We start from the raw sequence: 18,697 nt of genomic DNA, 5'->3' as shown, positions 1-18,697 counted from the left end.
TTCCATTCCTGGGGTGAATCCCACTTGGTCATGGTGTGTTGAATTCAGTTTGCTAATATTTGTTGAGATTTTTTGCAGCAATGTTCATAAGGAATATTGGTTTACCTTTTTTTTTAAAAGTATATTTTCTGTCGTTGGTATGAGAGCAATGCTCACGTCATAAAATGAGTTTGGAAATGTTCTGTCCTCAGTTTTTTGGAAGCGTTTGAAAAGGTTTGACATTCATTAATTTTTAGATGCTTGGTAGATTTCTCCAATGAAACTATCTCATCCTGGTCTTTTTTTGTTTCAGAGGCTTTTGATGATTGATTTAATCTCCTTACTAATTCAGATTTTGTATTTCTTCATGATTCAGTCTTGGTAGATGGCATGTTTTTAGAAATTTCTAGGTCATTCAGTTTGTTGCATGCAGTTGTTCATAGTAGTATTTTATAATTCTTTTGCTTCTGTGGTATCAGTCGAAATGACTTTAATTTCTGGTTTTAGTTATTTTTTTCCTTAGTTAATGTAGCTAAGGACTTTCCATTTTTATTGATCATTAAAAAAATCAGTGCTTAGTCTTGATATTTTTAATTTTCTGTTTACTTCTGTTCTAATATTTATTATTTCCTTCTGCTAACTCTGGGTTTGGTTTATTCTTATTCCTTGAAGTATAAAAATAAGGTTATTGATTTGAGATTTTTTTTATAAGCGAGAACACAAGCAGGGGTGAGAGGAGAGAGAGAAGCAAACTGTGCTGAGGAGGGAACCTCATGTGGGCTTCAATCCCAGACTCATGACCTGAGCCCAAGGCAGATGCATAAATGACTAAGCTGCCCAGGTGCACTGAAATCTTTTTTTTAATATAGATGCTTCCTGCTGTAAACTTCTTTCTTAGTACTTCCTTTACTGGATATCATAAGTTGAGGTATATAGGATTTTCATATTTGTCTCAAGATATTTTCTGATTTTTTTCATGGGACTTTTCTGACACATTGGTTGTTCAGGAGTATGTTGATTTTCATACATTTGTGGATTTTCCAGTTTTTTACTGCTAGAGGTTCCAGCCCATTGTGATTAGAAAAGATAAATGGTCTGATTTCAGTTTTCTTATATTTCTAAGACTTGATTTGTGGTTTGTCATGATGTATCCTGGAAAACAGTTCATGTGTGCTTAAGAAGAGTGTGTATTTGCTGCTATAAGGTGGAGTCAGTGTTCTGTTTATGTCTGTTAGATTCATTTGATAAATAGTGATGTTCATGGGGCGCCTGGGTGGCTCAGTGGGTTACGCCGCTGCCTTCGGCTCAGGTCATGATCTCAGGGTCCTGGGATCGAGTCCCGCATCGGGCTCTCTGCTCAGCAGGGAGCCTGCTTCCTCCTCTCTCTCTCTGCCTGCCTCTCTGCCTACTTGTGGTCTCTCTCTGTCAAATTAAAAAAAAAATAGTGATGTTCAGATTTTCTAATTTTTTATTGATTATCTAGTTATTATAGCCATTATTGAAAGCCAGGTATTATACTCCACTATTACTGTTTGACTGTTTCAAACTCCTGTCAATTCTGTCAGTGTTTGCTTCATATATTTGGGTGCTCTGATGTTGTATGCACATATGCTTATATTTGTAATCTTCCAAACTGTGTGGATGGTTTTTGGTTATTTATTTATTTGACAGAGATCACAAGTAGGCAGAGAGGTTGGCGGGGGGGGGGGGCAGGCTCCCTGCTGAGCAGAGAGCCCGATGCGGGGCCCCATCCCAGGAACCTGGGATCACGACCTGAGCCAAAGGCAGAGGCTTTAACCCACTGAGCCACCCAGACGTCCCTGTTTGTTTTTAAAGAGAGAGCTGGGTTGGGGTGCTGAGGGAAAGGAGAGAGAGAGAGATAGATTATTAAGTAGGCTTCATGCTGGGCATAGGAGCTTGATTTCACAACCCTGAGATGGTGACCTGGGCTGAAATCCACAGTTGCATGCTTAACCACCTAAGGCACCCAGGCACTCCTGGAGATTTGTTTGGACCCTTTGATTAGGGCCATGTTTCCCTGTTTCTTTGTGTACTTGGTGATCCATCCCGCTCCCACCCGAGTTTTAAGCATTTGAATAAGAACCACTTTTAGTCTTTAGGGATTGGCTCTGGACATTTCACCAATCACCTCAATTGGATATTCTGGAGACCTCTGAATGGTGGGCTTCTCTGGGCTTGTATGTGTAATTTCCTAATTAGGGAGTTCTGTTTCTTTTTTGGGGGCTTGTAATCTTGCTCCCTCTAGTGTTTATCTGCAGTACTGAAGGTTTACTTGTGTCCCTGCAACTTTTCCCTCTTAGTGGCTCCCAGGTATTCAAAGAGTACTGGTTCCCCATTTGCTCTCAAAAGCAGGCAAGACAGATGCTAACTAGCCCCTTGGGCAATTCTTCAGGAATCCAGATTGCCAAATGCTGGCTCCAGTCTTTAACCTTGAGTATAAATTTAGTACCTTCTCCTGATCTCATCAAACTGTGCTGGCCTTTGACTACCTCATGGCAAGCCATCTGGTTCCTCAGCATGCTGCCCATTCTCTGCCTTGTCTTCAGCAGCCCTCATGAATCCAAACTATGTGGGTTCTGTTAGTGGTCCCAGTCCTGTTAAACAGTCTGGTCTCTTGGGCAGCCCTTTGAAAAGCTGGTGTGTTGGACACAAGCTCCCCCACCCCCACCTCCCTCACTTCCCCCAACCATGAGGAGAGCTTTGCCTGCATTGGGAGTGGCAGTCTCAGATAAAGTGAACTGGCTCTTTTTTAACCCGTTTTGATGCTATAGTTCTTTTCTTTTGTACTTGTCTGCAGCCTCCTGACTGGTTTCTAGAGTACTCCTGTAGGGGCTCCAGTTCTGCCATCTTACTGTTACTACTCTTTCCTCATGTCCTTTTTTTTCCCTTTTCTTTTAAGATTTATTTATTTATTTTTAGAGATAGAGCACATATGTGCAGAAGCAAGAGGGGCAGAGGGAGAGAGAAAATCCAAGGAGACTTGGGCAGAGTGCAGAGCCTGGCACAGGGCTCCATTCTACAACCTTGAAATTACAACCTGAGCCACAACTAAGAGTTGGGACACTTAACCGACTATGCCACCCAGGCCAACCCTGTTTCATGTCTCTTTAATGCCAAATAATTCTCCATTGTATGAACAAACCATTTTTTATTATTTCATCAACTGATAGATATTTGGGTTGTTTCCATATTTTGGCCTTTATGAATAATAGTATTATTTGAACATTTGTGTGCCATGGTTTGTATGGCTATATTTTCATTTCTACTATTTATATATTTAGAAACTGAATTGCTGGGTCATTTTGTAATTAAGTATGTAAAGCTTTTGAAGAACTGTCAGAATGTTTTGTCAAAGCTCTTTTGACATTTTACATTCCTGTTTGCAATATATAAGGGTTCCAGTTTCTCTACCTCTTTACTCATACCTATTTTAAATAACTGTCCTAGTAGTGTCATGAGGTATTTCATTATTGTGCTTTGATTTGCATTTCCCTGCTGGCTGTTAATATTAAGCATCTCTTCATGTATTTAGCAGTCTTACTTAAATCTTTTGCAGAAGCATCTGTCTAGAGCCTTTGCCTATTTTTTGATTGGACTGTCTTTTTATTATTTAATTCTAAGAATTCTTTACTTCGTGTGGATCTAAGTATTATTGGATATAAATTGTAAATATTTTCTTCCATTTAATGGGTTTATCATTTACATTTTTTATTACATATTTTGAAGCGTAAGTGGTTTTAATTTGGATGAAGTCTAGTTTGTGTTTTCCTTGGTTGCTTGTGCTTTTGGTGTCATGTCTGAGTAACCATTGCCTATTCCAGTTGTCTCAGCACCATTTGTGTTAAAAAGTGTATTATTTTTCCATTGAATGGTCTTGGTATCTTAGCTGAAAATCATTTGACCATAAATGTGATGATTCATTTCAGCCTTCAACTCCTTTCTTTTCGTATGTATATATATGTCTTGTCTTTATGTCAGTGCCACAAAGTCTTAATTACACTGTTTGTACAGTAATTATTATAATTTGAAATTGGAAAGTATTGAGTTCTTCAACTTTGTTTCCAAGATTGTTTGGCTTTTCTGGATCTTTTGCATTTCCATTTTAATTTTAGGAACAATGTGTTAATTGCTGCAAAATTTCCAGCTGGGATTTTGATGAGGGTTGTACTGGATCTGTATGTCAGTTTTGGGCAGTGTTGCCATAGTTAACAATATTAAGTTTATTCTAAACTGTACACAAGGAATGGCTTTCATTAATTAAGTTGTGTTTCATTTATTTCAATGATGTTTTGTAGTTTTCTGTGTATAAATCTTATGCTGCTTTTATTCAGTTTATCCCTAAGTATTTTACTGTTTTTTAAAAAAATTTATTCATTTTGATCCTGTTATATATGAAATCATTTCCTTAATTTCATTCTTAGGTTGCTCATTGCAACTATACAGAAATATAGTTGATATTTGTGTATTGATTTTGCATGTTGCAACCTTGCTGAACCCATTTTTTTAGTTGATTGTTTTCTTGTGAATTCCTTAGGATTTTTTTCGTACATGATCATGTCATCAACTAATAAAGATAGTTTTACTTCATCCTTTCTAATCTGGATGTCTTTTATTTGTATTTTTTCTTGCCAAATTCCCATCTAAAGCCTCCAGTGCAGTGTTAAGCATAAGTGGAGTGAACAGGCATTCTTGTCTTGCTCCTGGTCTTAGGGAGAAAGCATCTAGTCTTTTACCATTAACTGTGATATTAGCTATCATTTTGAAAGATGGCCTTTCAGGTTGAGAACGTTCCCTTATATACTGTTTGTTAAACGATTTTTCTGTGTCTGTTGAGGTAATGATTCCTTTTTACTCCCTTTATTCTGTTAACATGATATATTAATTAGATTGCTTGATTTTCTTTTTCTTTTTTATTTTATTTTTTTTTAGATTTTTTATTTATTCATTTGACAGAGATCACAAGTAGGCAGAGAGGCAGGCAGAGAGAGAGGAAGGGAAGCAGGCTCCCTGCTGAGCAGAGAGCCCCATGCGGGACTCCATCCCAGGACCCTGGGACTATGACCTGAGCAGACAGCAGAGGCTTTAATCCAGTGAGCCACCCAGGTGTCCCACATTGATTGATTTTCTTATGGGAGCTGCAAATTCTCAGGAGGACCAGTCACAGCTTCTCAAGGACTTTTTGCTCCCCTTCTGCTTTGTGCCAAAGAACCTCTCCTTGTGGTCTTCTGGAAGTTTGGACAATGGTGTACTTTTGCTTCATTGTGACTCTGAGGAAAAGAGTCCTTCGGGGCACTAGTTTATTCCTCAGGGCGCTAGTTAATTCTCTTTTAAACTTCTACCCCTTACACTTCAGTAGGATCACAAAAAAGCCTTCAGGACAAAATCTATTTCAGTGCTGTATTTATTTCTCTGCGCTATTCCTTTGTGTTTGGTTTGTAGTTCTAAACAGTCTTGTCAGTGCTTTGCTGACAAATTTTTAAAACACTTTATACAGGGGCTTTTGGGTGGCTAGGTTGTTAAGCTTCTGCCTTTGGCTCAGGTCATGATCCCAGGTTGCTGGGATCCAGTCCCACGTCAAGCTCCCTGCTCAGCGGGAAGCCTGCTTCTCCCTCTCCCACTACCCCTGCTTGTGTTCCCTCTCTCACTGTCAAATAAATAAATAAAACATAAAAAAATTTTTATACAGCATTTTATTTGTTTTCAGAAGAGGTTGGACTCAGTAACTTAACTATTATTATGAAGAGATGTTTGGATTTTTGCTTTTTTTTACCCCCTTCCTTTAACATTTTGCTTCTGAGATTTCAGACTTAGGAAAGTAGAGGTATGACAAGAGCTGATAATGTGTAGTGAGGAGTGATATTGATGTTAGTACTGTAGTCCTTTAGGAAAATTCACCATTTTGAGGAGAAAAAGAAAGTTTTCTAGTTAGTCTTAAAAAGACTTAACTTTTGGGGCGTGTGTGTGGCTCAGTGGGTTAAAGCCTCTGCCTTCGGCTCGGGTCATGATCCCAGTGTCCTGGGATCGAGCCCCATCATCAGGCTCTCTGCTTAGCAGGGAGCCTGCTTCTTCCTCTCTCAATTTGCCTGACTCTCTGCCTCCTTGTGATCTCTGTCAAATAAATAAACAAAATCTTAAAAAAAAAAAAAGACTTAACTTTAAAAAAAATAAACTTTATTCAATATACTTATATAGTCGACTTTATATACCATAAGGTTCATAAATTTTATTTTATTTATTTTTTGAAAGATTTTATTTATTTATTTGTCACAGAGAGAGCACAAGCAGGCAGAGTGGCAGGCAGAGGCAGAGAGAGAAGCAGGCTCCCTGCTGAGCAAGGAGCTCCACCTGGGACTTGATCCCAGGACCATGATATCATGAGCTGAAGGCTGTGGCTTAACCGACTAAGCCACCCAGGCGTCCCAAGTTTCATACATTTTAAGTGCATAAGGAGGTGATTTTTAGTGAATTTGTTGAGTTGTACAACCATCCCCATAAATGAGTTTTAGAACATTTCTTCTATCCAGTAAGATTCTTCTGTCCCGGGGCGCCTGGGTGGTTCAGTGGTTTGGGCTGCTGCCTTCGGCTCGGGTCATGATCTCAGGGTCCTGGGATCGAGCCCCGCATCGGGCTCTCTGCTCCGCAGGAAGCCTGCTTCCCTTTCTCTCTCTCTCTCTCTCTGCCTGCCTCTCTGCCTACTTGTGATCTCTGTCTGTCAAATAAATAAATAAAATCTTTAAAAAAAAAAAAGATTCTTCTGTCCCATTTATAGTTGGTCTGTTTGTACTCTCAGCCCAGCAACCACTAATCCACCACTACCCCCACTCCCATTAGCCTTTTCTGGACATGTCATATTAATGGAATCATACAGCATATGACGTTTTATGTCTTTCTCTTTTCATTTAGCACAATGTTTCTGGTTTTGTGATTTATCCATATTCTGGCATATATCAATATTTTGTTTTTTATTGCTGGATAGTATTCAGGGAACAGAATACCATACTTTATGTACCTGTTCTTCAGTTGGGGAACAGCTGGGGTTGATTTAACTTTTTGGATATTTTATTATTTTAACTGGTTTATGTACACACTCTGCAGTCTAAAAAGATACTGCTAAAGTTTCCTATATGAGTAATTCATATCTATTCTTTACAGTAGGTCTTGGCTCTGTGCTAGGAGTTGATGTGTATTTGCCAAGAAATTTAAACATGGTCATATTTTGGCTCTTGCTCTGTGCCATGTATTGAGGTTTGCATGATTTATTCATCTCTCCATTAGCTTTTGTTATTTTCCACCTTTTAATATTTCCCTTTAGTATCCAAAAGGTCATGTTCCCCTTTCATTCTTGATACTCTGTTTATGTTAATTTGGCAAGCCACTTCCTTTTGGCCATTTATAGAGTAATTGGATATGGTGAGTTCTCTGGGTTCTTTCAACTCAAAAGTAGTTTTAGTGGATGAGCATTCTAGTTTAGGTGAGAACATAGGTGGGAGTAGGGAGTTTCAGGAGTAGGTGTAGTTGAAGAGGGCAGGAAAACGGAAACTCAGGAACAGCTGGAGACTTTGGGTTTTAAGTCATTCAGTTGTGACCAGGGTGTTTTCATTTACACTGTGTTACCCTATTATGCATTTAAGAGGGGGAATTGGTAATCTTTTTCTTAAAAGGACAAATAGTATTTTAAGCTTTGTAAGCCATACTGTCTTCTGTTAACTCTTAACTCTTTGTGACACAAAAGCAGACATAAGCCATTGGTAAATAAATGAGCATGGTTGTATTTCAGTAAAATTTTATTTACTAAAATAGTCCCACTGGTAGTTTGCCAAACTTTAAACCTTTAAAGGATTGTTTGATACAATGTTGGTGAGGAGAAATGCATGTACTTTTGTGGGGTTTTTTTGTTTGTTTGTTTTGTTTCTTTTTTTTTCTTTTTTTTGGTGAGCAGCAAAGCAAAGTGATAGTATAAAGCTCCCAAGGAGGGAGGGAAGGGACCCAAGAGGTTTGCCTGCAATGTATGTACTTGTGTAGGAACCTAGTAGTATGTCAGATACAGTTTTTACGTTGATTTTCAGTCTTTTTTGCTCTTCGTTGATTTTCTTGTGGATCTTAAGGAAGTAAAGAACTAAAGGACTAAAATTTAGTCTAAGAACTTACTTGGTGAGAGGAGTAAACCCAGAGACAGAATGAGGACAGTAGCTTCAGGAGGAAATGGAGGGGACAGATTAGCCCATGGAACCTTCTGAGAAGACAGAACATAACCTGTCTGGGACTGAGGTCTAATTAATGTGGGGAGGTAGTGATGGATGTCGCTGTGTGGGGTGGGGTAGGATAAGGGATATGATGATGTGATAGCATAGGGATCTGTTTTAGTAAAAAGAACCCCGTGGTTTTGAAGCATGGAGAGTTTTTGGTTGGAATCATGGCCTTGCCACTTAAGTAATGGACTAACTTGAGTGGGCTTAGGCAAGGCATTTCCTATTCAAGCCTGTTACTTTTTTTTAAGAAATTCATTTTTTTAAGTAATTGTACACCCAATGTGGGGATCAAGCTTAGAACCCTGAGATCAAGAGTCGCATGCTGTACTGACTGAGCCAGCCAGGCACCTCTCAGTTACATTTTTTATAAAATGATGATGTCACTTACCTTGAAGTAAAGATTAGAAATTAATGAATGTTAAATGGCTAAACTGTGACTTGCATGCACACAGTAAACCCATGTTATTTCATATATTTCTTTGGTCTTATTTGTGTTTAAAAATGTCATTGGTGGGGGCACCTGGGTGGCTCAGTGGTTAAATCCTCTGCCTTTGGCTCAGGTCGTGATCCCAGTGTCCAGGGATCAAGCCCTACATCAGGCTCTCTGCACAGCAGGGAGCCTGCTTCCTCCTCTCTCTCTCTCTGCCTGCCTCTATGCCTACTTGTGATCTCTGTCTGTCAAATAAATAAAATCTTAAAAAAAAAATGTAAAAAGAATGTCATTGGTGGGCACCTGGGTGGCTTAGTGGGTTAAGCCTCTGCCCTCAGCTCAGGTCATGGTCTCAGGGTCCTGGGATCGATGCCTGCATTGGACTCTCTTCTCAGCTGGGAGCCTGCTTCCCTGTCTCTCTTCTGCCTGCCTCTCTGCCTACTTGTGATTTCTCTCTCTGTAAAATAAGTAAATATATAATTCTTTAAAAAAAAAAGTCATTGATGTTTGAAAATTTAGATGCTATCTAATAGGGCTTTATTAAAGGCATAATCTGTTTGCCTCAGAGCATAAAATTGCTAACCATTAACTGTCACAGGTACAGATACATATATACTTATTTCAGAATGTATTTTAGCTTATTTCTTTTCTCCAAGAGAGTTTTTTTTTTTTTAAGATTTTATTTATTTATTTGTCAGAGAGAGAGAGAGAGAGCACAAGCAGGCAAAATGGCACGGAGAGGCAGAGAGAGAAGCAGGCTCCCTGCTGAGCAAGGAGCCCAATGCGGGACTCGATCCCAGGACTCTGGGATCATGACCTGAGCCGAAGGCAGTGGCTTAACCTGATGAGCCACCCAGGCACCCCCAAGAGAGATTTTTTAAAACATTATTATTTGAGGGGAACATTAAAAAAATTTTTGTTTTTTTTTTAAATTTATTTGGCAGAGATTACAAGTAGGCAGAGAGGCAGGCAGAGAGAGAGGATGGAAAGCAGGCTCCTTGCTGAGCAGAGAGCCTGATGTGGAGCTTGATCCCAGGACCCTGGGATCATGACCTGAGCGGAAAGTAGAGGCTTTAACCCACTGAGCCTTGCAGGTGCCCCTGAGGGGAACTTTTTAAGTCATTGTTTGGCTGGTGGTTTTAACTTCTTTTGAAATACTTACTTGGGGAAAACTCACCAGCTTGGATCACTTACAGGTGTATCGTCTAAAACTGAGCAGTTAGGAAAATTGCATTGTTTGAAGTGTTTAACAAGCCCCGTAATTATATTGGGAGCTCTGTAGGTATATAATTTTGATAACTATTTCAGCCTCCACCATTAACTTTCAATTTTTTATTAATACTTTATTTTTTTTAGAGCAGTTTTAGGTGTGTAGCAAAATTGAGGAGAAGGCACAAGAGTTTTTCTGTATACCCTGTCCACACACATGCACAACCTTCCCTGTTACCAGTGTCCACTGCTGGAGTGGTACATTTGTTAAAATTGATGCATCTACATTGGCACATTGTAATCACCCAAAGTTCACAGTTTACCTTAGGGTTCATTCTTAGTGTTGTATATTCTTTGGCTTTGGACAAATATATAATGACATGTATTCATGATTATGGTATCATACAGAGTATTTTCACTGCCATAAAAATCCTCTGTGTTCTGCATATCCAGACCTTTTCCCCTCCATGTGCATGCCCTCCTTCTTTACCCCCGGTAACTACTTTTTATTGTCTTCATAGTTTTGCCTTTTCAGGAATGTATATATGTAATCATACAGTATTTATATATCCTTTTCACATTGGCTTTTTTCACCTGATAATATACATTTAAGTGTTCTCCATGTCTTTTCATGGTTTTATACCTCATATCTTTATAGTGTTGTCTGTACATACCACAGTTTATCAATTCCTGTGTCTTGGTGGCTTTCAAGTTTTGATAATTGTGAATAAAGCTGCTTTAAAAACCCATGTCAAGGTTTTTAGGTGAATATGTTTTCAGCTCCTTTTATATTAGATTTAAATAATTAAACTAAGGATATATTACTACTATTTATTACTACGAAATTACAGTGGTTAGAAAAAAATTATTTTTCATATCTCATCCTAACAAAGTTCTATGGCTTTTTTCCATAGTAAAAGCCTTTGCCAAGTTTACTGTGCCTGTGATTTGACCATTTCCTTTTGTTCACAACTTACGCATTTCTTTGAAAGAACACTAGTATTCCTCATTGAGCTGAGGCAGAAATAGTTTCCTCTGAGGTCATTGTCTCATGAAGTACTTATTGTCTCCTGAGGAGACTATATCCTACATTCTGTATACATTAGGATTTGCTCCCAAAGACCTTATAAAATGAGTATAGCATGTTAAACTGGACAAAGTTTTATTGGGAAATTATAATAGGTATTTATTTTACAATTAACTCCAAGAAAAATGGTGTGATACTTTGAAATTTGACCATAAAAGATGACAACTTTTTTTCTCAAAAGATACCCTGAACTCTGTATTTTTTTTTTTTTAAGATTGTATTTTTTTATTTGACGAAGAGAGAGAGTAAGAGAGGGAGCACAAGCAGGGGGAGTGGGAGAGGGAGAAGCAGGCTTCCCGCTGAGCAGAGTCTGATGGAGGGTTCAATCCCAAGACCATGGGATCATGACCTGAGCCAAAGGCAGATGCTTAAGGTCTGAGCCACCCAGGCGCCCCTGAACTCTGTATTTTTATCTTATTTTCTGCCTTTGGCATACATGCCACATACTCTGTATGTCATTGAGGTAATGGTATACATATAATTATATTTTTTAATTATTCTCTTAAGATCTATTCCTCAATTTTCAAATGTAAAACTCCTATTACAACTATGATATGACGTGTGTGTAAAGTGCTTTTGAAATTCACACGGTAGTACTGATTAGGTAAATACTCTATCTGAATTCTGTCTAGTATTCTACATAATCTAGAGAGATGTTATTAAAATAATTTATGGTATATTTTATGTATTTCCCTTATTTAGACTTTATTAAGGATTTTATTTATTAAGGTTTTATTTATTTGACAGAGATCACAAGTAGGCAGAGAGGCAGGCAGAGGGGTGAGGGGAAGCAGGCTTCCTGCTGAGCAGAGCCAGATGTGGGGCTTGATCCCAGGACCCTGAGATCATGACCTGAGCCAAAGGCAGAGGCTCAATCCACTGAGCTGCCCAGGTGGCCCAATTTTATTTATTTATTAGAGAGAGAGAGAACATGAGGCGGGGCTGGGGGGGGTGGGGGGGCGTGGGGTGGTGGTAGGCAGAGCAAGTGGGAGAAGCGGACTCCCCCTGAGCAGGGACCCTGATGCAGGGCTCAATCCCAGGACCCTGGGATCATGACTAGGCCCAAGGCAGGTGCTTAACCAACTGAGTCACCCAGGCTCCCCTAGACTATATTTTAATGTTAGCTCTATCAGTCACTATGGGACACTAGTTAGTTTCAGTTTAATCTTTTTTATTTATTTTTTTTTAAACCTTTCCCTTAACTTCAGATGGTCTGTGTATATGTGTATAGAGCAACAGAAGTTGCTCTCAGTCTCCCCTCTCAGCTTCTGCATATGATAAACCATAGGAAATCACTTTTAGTGTCTTGGATCTTAAGCAGAGTGATTTCGAGAATTTCCCATCTCTGTACCTTTGAGAGTTCAGGGATGGTTTCATGAAAGCAAAGGACTCTCCTCTAACATTTTGGTTAATACAAACTCGTTTCTCCTCTTTTAGCTGTGCGGTCAGAGAAGAAACGCCTTAGGAAGCCAAGCAAATGGCTTCTGGAGTATACAGAAGAATATGATCAGATATTTGCTCCTAAGAAAAAACAAAAGAAGGTGCAGGAACAGGTGCACAAGGTATGTTCCAACATTTTCAACAGTCTTTTCATCAGTACTTTTAGGATATTGCAGTTTTGCCTTTAATATCCTTTTTTGTCTGCATGGGACAGTAATTTCCTTAACCTGGGATCTTGCTTTTTCCATTTTTTACCTCCAGCTTTTGGCACTACTAAGAATATACATGAAAGTATAAATGACTTTATGCACTGTGTGTAGTATGTGTGTGTATAAATTTTTTCCTCCCTTTGCTTTTAGAGAGTAATGATTTAGGAATATTATTATGACAAAATATTAAAACCATAGAACATAAAATATGGTGGGATAATTTTTTATTTTTATTTTTTAAGATTTACTTATTTGAGAGAGAAAGAGCATGGAGGGGAGGGCCTGAAGGAGAGGGAAAGAGAGTCATAACCTGAGCCAAAATCAAGAGTCAGATGCTTAACTAACTGAGGCACCCATGCTCCCCCATTCTATTTTCTGTCTCTATGAATTTTATTATTCTAGGTTAACCTCATATATGTAGAATCATAAAATATTTGTCCTTTTGTGTGTGACTTAGTTCACTTAGTGATATCTTCAAGATTCATCCGTGTTGTATTTCTTTTTGAAACTGAAATTATAGCAACTTTGTTCTATGGATTCTACGTTTATTTTTTTGCCTTCAGGTAAGTTCCCGCTGTGAAGAGGAAAACCTTTTAGCCCGATGTCGATCTAGTGCTCAGAACAAGCAGGTGGATGAGAATTCTTTGATTTCAACCAAAGAAGAGCCTCCAGTTCTTGAAAGGGAGGCTCCATTTTTGGAAGGGCCCTTGGCTCAGTCAGAACTTGGAGGTGGACATGCTGAGTTGCCACAGCTGACCTTGTCTGTGCCTGTGGCTCCGGAAGTCTCTCCACGGCCTGCCCTTGAGTCTGAGGAATTGCTAGTTAAAACACCAGGTAAGATTGGAATGGGGTCTCAGAATGTAAGTAGATATGATTTTAGCATGTTGTGATAAAAAGCCAATAGTGAATCTGTACAGCAAGTTACCTACTTTGGTCCTGGGAAATCCTGAAAGTGTCGGCTAACTGAATGAATATAGTTAATGATCACGAATTAGTGGGACACTGTCCATAAGATATGTTTTAAAAACAACTCTCCTTACTCCACTGTTACTTGTTATGATTGCCGATCAACCACCATGTGAGGCAACACTCAGGTTAGCAGGGTTTGCGGGAAGGGCACTACATACTAATAAACACATGAAACTTACGCTTCAGATAATTGGCTCTATCAGTTTTTGTATTACTTAAGAATTTGTTTAACCTCTGAACTTGTTTCCTCTTTTATAAAATGGACATCATAATGCAGTTTACCTGATACATTGTAAGTAGCTAAATGTAAATATTCCCTTGAAGTTAATTACCAGTTGCTTTTCACTTTATTATTCTTTATATACATGTCACCTGGTGTAAGTTGAATCTAAACATACTGTCTCTAATTTACCTTCTGACTCTCAAACATTATAGTCACCCAAAGAAAATTTTGCATATAACTTTTTTTATATTCCCAATAATAACTTGTGTTGATATTTCTTTTATTTAAAAAAGAGTATCCCAGTGGTGTTTATTAATCAAGTAAGACAGAATCAGAAAGATTAAAAAGAGTACAAATAGTTACTATTTCATAATTTAGCATGTACTAAACTCTGTTATTAGGCTCTTATATATAATTCTTAAAAACAGTCCTACAAAGTAAATGTGTTTTGTTTATTTAGGAGCAGAATAAACATTTTGATCCTGGTTCTGTCATGCCTGGGATTCAGGGTCTACTCCACCTCACTTCTCCTTGGTCCTTACTACCAATTAATGATTATAAAGATAGTTCTGCCCTTTTGATTTCCCCCTTAGTCTTTTTATGATACATACACACAGAGACATAAGAACATTTTCAGATTACTTTATGTATGTATTGAGAATTGTTTTCCTATTTTTTTATGTTAACTAATATTTTAGAATAAATAAATACATTCTGATATATTCTGCCCCTCACCAGAAGATGACGAGGAATACATAAAAAATATGGTGACTCATTTTTCTGTGGCATATAGATTTTTTTAAAAATTAGCTTATGCCTAGTTTCTAAATCATCTAATGAAAAGATACATGCATTTCAGGAAATTATGAAAGTAAACGTCAGAGAAAACCAACTAAGAAACTTCTCGAATCCAATGACTTAGACCCTGGATTTATGCCCAAGAAAGGGGATCTTGGCCTTTCCAAAAAGGTATGTTATTTTGGTCAGTTCTAAAATAGGATTAAACCATATGTAAATATGGGATTTTAAAAACAAATCTTTTAGTAATGCTTAGCAACATGGATGCATACATACATAGAAATAAGAGAATCGCAGAATATATTCCTTAGGTCTAAGAGATCCTATATTGAGAAGCTGTTCTGCATTTGTGTGGACATGTGTATCAGTTCATTTTAGATGTTCTTTTCAGATGAAAATTAAAAGAGCTTATAAGATTGAGTAAATTGTGCGTTTCATTCTTTTCTGGGATTAAAACCTCTTACCTGCTTTCTTCTTTCTCTGTGAGCCACTAACCTACTCTTATCCCATTGCCCTGTCTGCATAACACCTCAGAAAAGACTCAGCTTAGTTATAACCAGGCAGAAACACTTGAACTTAAGTTTTTGAGTTTGCAGACATGGTTTTTATTGGCCAAGAAGGTATCACTAAATAGTAGATGGAAATAGAAGGTTATTTTCCTGGATAATAATTTTTAGGAAATATCCTATTGCCCATATGTGTGAGGAGTAACTCAGGGTGTTAGAAATTCAGTTGTTAGGATGCACAGATTTCCATTAAAGAAAGAAAACTTTAATAGGAAAAATACAGATTGTAATCAGATCAAAAATAGAGTTTTTGGACTTCTTTCATTAGCTATAACAGTCTTATGTCATTTAATTCTATATTGAGGATCCTAGTTTTTGCTTTTATGAGTTACTCACCCAGCTGGGTTAGCATGTAAATATAAAGCTCAGTTTATTTGTGTTTTTATACCTCATTTAAAAAGTCTGCATTATATTCTTTAATTCTTTCATTCTTCTCAAAGTCCATTTTCTGAGACATGTACAGGTGAGGCTGTGATAGTTTCCTTGTGCACTGCTTTCTCTCCTAACTTTGTCTTACTCAAATCTTAGCCCCTTGTAAGGGACAAGGAAACTGTGATTCATCACAATATTTTGAGCATGGAAATAACATTTGCTATCAGGTGATAAGTTTAGTAGTATTATACAAGGCGAATTATGTAAAGCTGTTTCATTAATGCTACAGGTGAGGTAATGATACATTTTAAAGAAAATCAGCATTTGGGTCAGTTTAGAGAATGGTATTATTTTTGCCTGTTTTGTTGAGATATAATTGATGTGCACAAGTTAATGATTTGATTAATGGATATAGTGAGCATTTGGACATTCACTGCTGTATTTTAGCTTGTTTCAATTGCAAAATTTGGGGACTTTACAGCAAGAATAGCATTTGTTGACTCTGTGGCCACTAAATTTTGTTTAACATTCCTGCTGAAGAATATTTTTATTGTAGAAGACATTTTATTGGACTGAAACTAATTCATATGAGCATTACTAGTAGAGGAGTGAAATGTGTAGGAAATTACTCTTGATGTCTGAGTGTTTTGTTTTGAGATTTAATGTTGCTTTCATTTATATTAATCTATAGCCTATTAAATCAGAAAGATAATTCCATGATTCAGAGCTTTCTGGTATATGTACTGCTGGAGTGAGCACTGATTCAGAGCTTTTTAATATTTAGAATTCATCAAGTAAATAAGTCTTTGTAAAATCTAATGGCTATAAATGCAGTTTTAAGAAGATAGATTTTAAATGCAGGGTGGTATGGAATAGAGATGAGATGCTGGGTCTCTGGGAATATACCCTTTCTCTTTGTCTACCATTTGAGTCAGAGTACGATTCGAATCAGAGTACCATTCTGTATCTGCTTGATACATTGGGAGTCTCCGGTTAAGCCCAAAGGAGTGTGTGTTCGTAGGAGTCTTTTGGAGCTGTGTTTTTTGTTTTTTGATGTCTTTCCCCATGTAGTTTCTGTTCAACCCATTATTGTTAATACTGTTCATTTAATTGCCAGAAACAGCCAGGATTTCTGTATTTGTGATAATAGTTCAGCTTTTGGCGTATAATATAAAAGGTTTATTTTTGGTTCCTCTGTAAATCTGTTGCATTTTGTTTATTTGTAGTGTTACGAAGCCGGTCACTTGGAGAACAACATTAATGAATCACGTGCTGCATCTCATTCTAAAGAGTATGGTGGAGGTGCGTATTTTTGAAACTTAAAAAAATGTAATGCAAAATAACTATGAACCACTTGATCAGCTAACTAGAGAAGTTGTTATATATGTTAGCAAGACCAGTGAGATTATATCAGTGGGTTAAGCCGATGCCTTCGGCTCAGGTCATGATCCTCAGGGTCCTGGGATTGAGTCTGCATCGGGCTCTCTGCTCAGCAGGGAGCCTGCTTCCCTAACTCTCTCTCTCTGCCTGGTTCTCCATCTACTTGTGATCTCTCTCTCTGTCAAATAAATAAATAAAATCTTTTTAAAAATAAATAAAAAGATTATACTTATTTATTTGACAGAGAGAGAGATCACAAGTGGGCAGAGAGGCAGGGAGAGGGGGAAGCAGGCTCCCTACTGAGCAGACAGCCTGATTTGGGGCTCAATCCCAGGACTCTGAGACCATGACGTGAGCTGAAGGCAGAGGCTTAACTCACTGAGCCACCCAGGTGTGTACTTTCTTGGCTTTGATTCATTTTTTTATTCTATAGGACAGAAAATGTGGAATCTGAGTTGAGAGGGAAATTACAAGTCATCTAAGCCTGTTTTTCACAAATAGTCTTAATTTCTTTGTCACATCTATGCTGTTTGGTTAGTGAGCATATACTTGGAAAAGAGAGCTTACATTTTGAGTGTAGTCCCTGTGGTTGCTTCTTTTCAGGGCTTTTAAAAAAATTATTTTATTTTTTGATGTTTATTTTATTTTTTTTTAGAGAGAGTGCAAGCAGGGAGAGGGGCAGAAGGAGAGGGAGGGAGAAAATTCTAAGCAGCTCCATCCTCAGTGCGGAGCCCAGTGCAGGGCTCGATTCCACGATCCTGAGATCATGACCTGAGCTAAAATCAAGAGTCAGATGGTTTACTTACTGAGCCACCTAAGCACCCCACGCTTGGAAATCTTTTAGATTACATTTGAATCTGAGTCCTGAAAGTTTTATACATGGTGATCTTCGTTATGCCTAGAGGGATAGGCAGGCCTTCATTCAATAATAGATATAATATTGTAGTTCATGCATTTCCTCTACCAGATCCTTTGTTTGCTCAGTCCGTTGCTCTAGGACTGTTAACATCTAACCCATCTAAAGCTTTACAGAGAGTTAGGGTATTATGCATATTATCCCTGTATTAATAGAAAAACAAGGTGAAAGAGGTGGCAGTGTTGGGGTACTAAATCCAGACCTCACCAAACTCATTGCCGCACTACCATGTTGTTATCCACCCCAGATTTTCTCCATGCCAATTCTTTGTACCACTTTATTCATTAATCTTCCAGTGCCATTTATTGAATAGTGTCATTTCTGAGATATTAGTCCAAATTTCAGCATATAGTATCAGATGTGGTCTGCCAGCAAAGGGTATCATGGGAAGGTTATGTTACATAAGCTTCCATGTGATTGTTTTAGGAAAGGGAAAAAAAAAAGACTTTATATATTTATTTGAGAGAGTGTGAGAGTGAGCACACAATCAGGGGGAGGGGCAGACGGGAAGAGAGAAGCAGACTCCCTGCTGAGCAGGAAGCCTGACACAGGGCTCCATATCAGGACCCCAGGATCATCACTGAGCTGAAGACAGACACTTAATCTACTTAGCCACCCAGGCAGTACTACATGTGATCTTAAATGAGCACTTAAAAAAAAGGGGCGGGGGCACCTGGGTGGCTCAGTGGGTTAAGCCGCTGCCTTCGGCTCAGGTCATGATCTCATGGTCCTGGGTTCGAGTCCCGCATCGGGCTCTCTGCTCAGCAGGGAGCCTACTTCCCTCTCTCTCTCTCTGCCTGCCTCTCTGTCTACTGTGATCTCTCTCTGTCAAATAAATAAATAAAATCT

General features: G+C 38.3%; 1 protein-coding gene across 20 annotated transcripts in view; it reads left to right on the top strand.

Annotated features, from left to right (window-relative positions):
* The window catches only part of NSD1 (nuclear receptor binding SET domain protein 1), a 148,930-nt gene that overhangs the window by 90,939 nt on the left and 39,294 nt on the right, over positions 1-18,697 (top strand). For all 20 annotated transcript variants that reach the window (XR_014309560.1, XM_082723106.1, XM_082723120.1 and 17 more), the window contains 4 exons: positions 12,413-12,537; positions 13,188-13,458; positions 14,676-14,785; positions 16,779-16,854. Coding sequence is in view for 19 of the 20 variants with exons in the window: in XM_082723106.1 (XP_082579232.1) it covers positions 12,413-12,537; positions 13,188-13,458; positions 14,676-14,785; positions 16,779-16,854 (582 nt within the window). In the remaining variant the exon portion in view is untranslated. The remainder of the gene's footprint in view (positions 1-12,412; positions 12,538-13,187; positions 13,459-14,675; positions 14,786-16,778; positions 16,855-18,697) is intronic.

This window comes from Mustela nivalis (genome assembly GCF_964662115.1).
Source record: "Mustela nivalis genome assembly, chromosome: 3".
Lineage (NCBI taxonomy): Eukaryota > Metazoa > Chordata > Mammalia > Carnivora > Mustelidae > Mustela > Mustela nivalis.
This window is presented reverse-complemented; position numbering and strand designations above follow the sequence as displayed.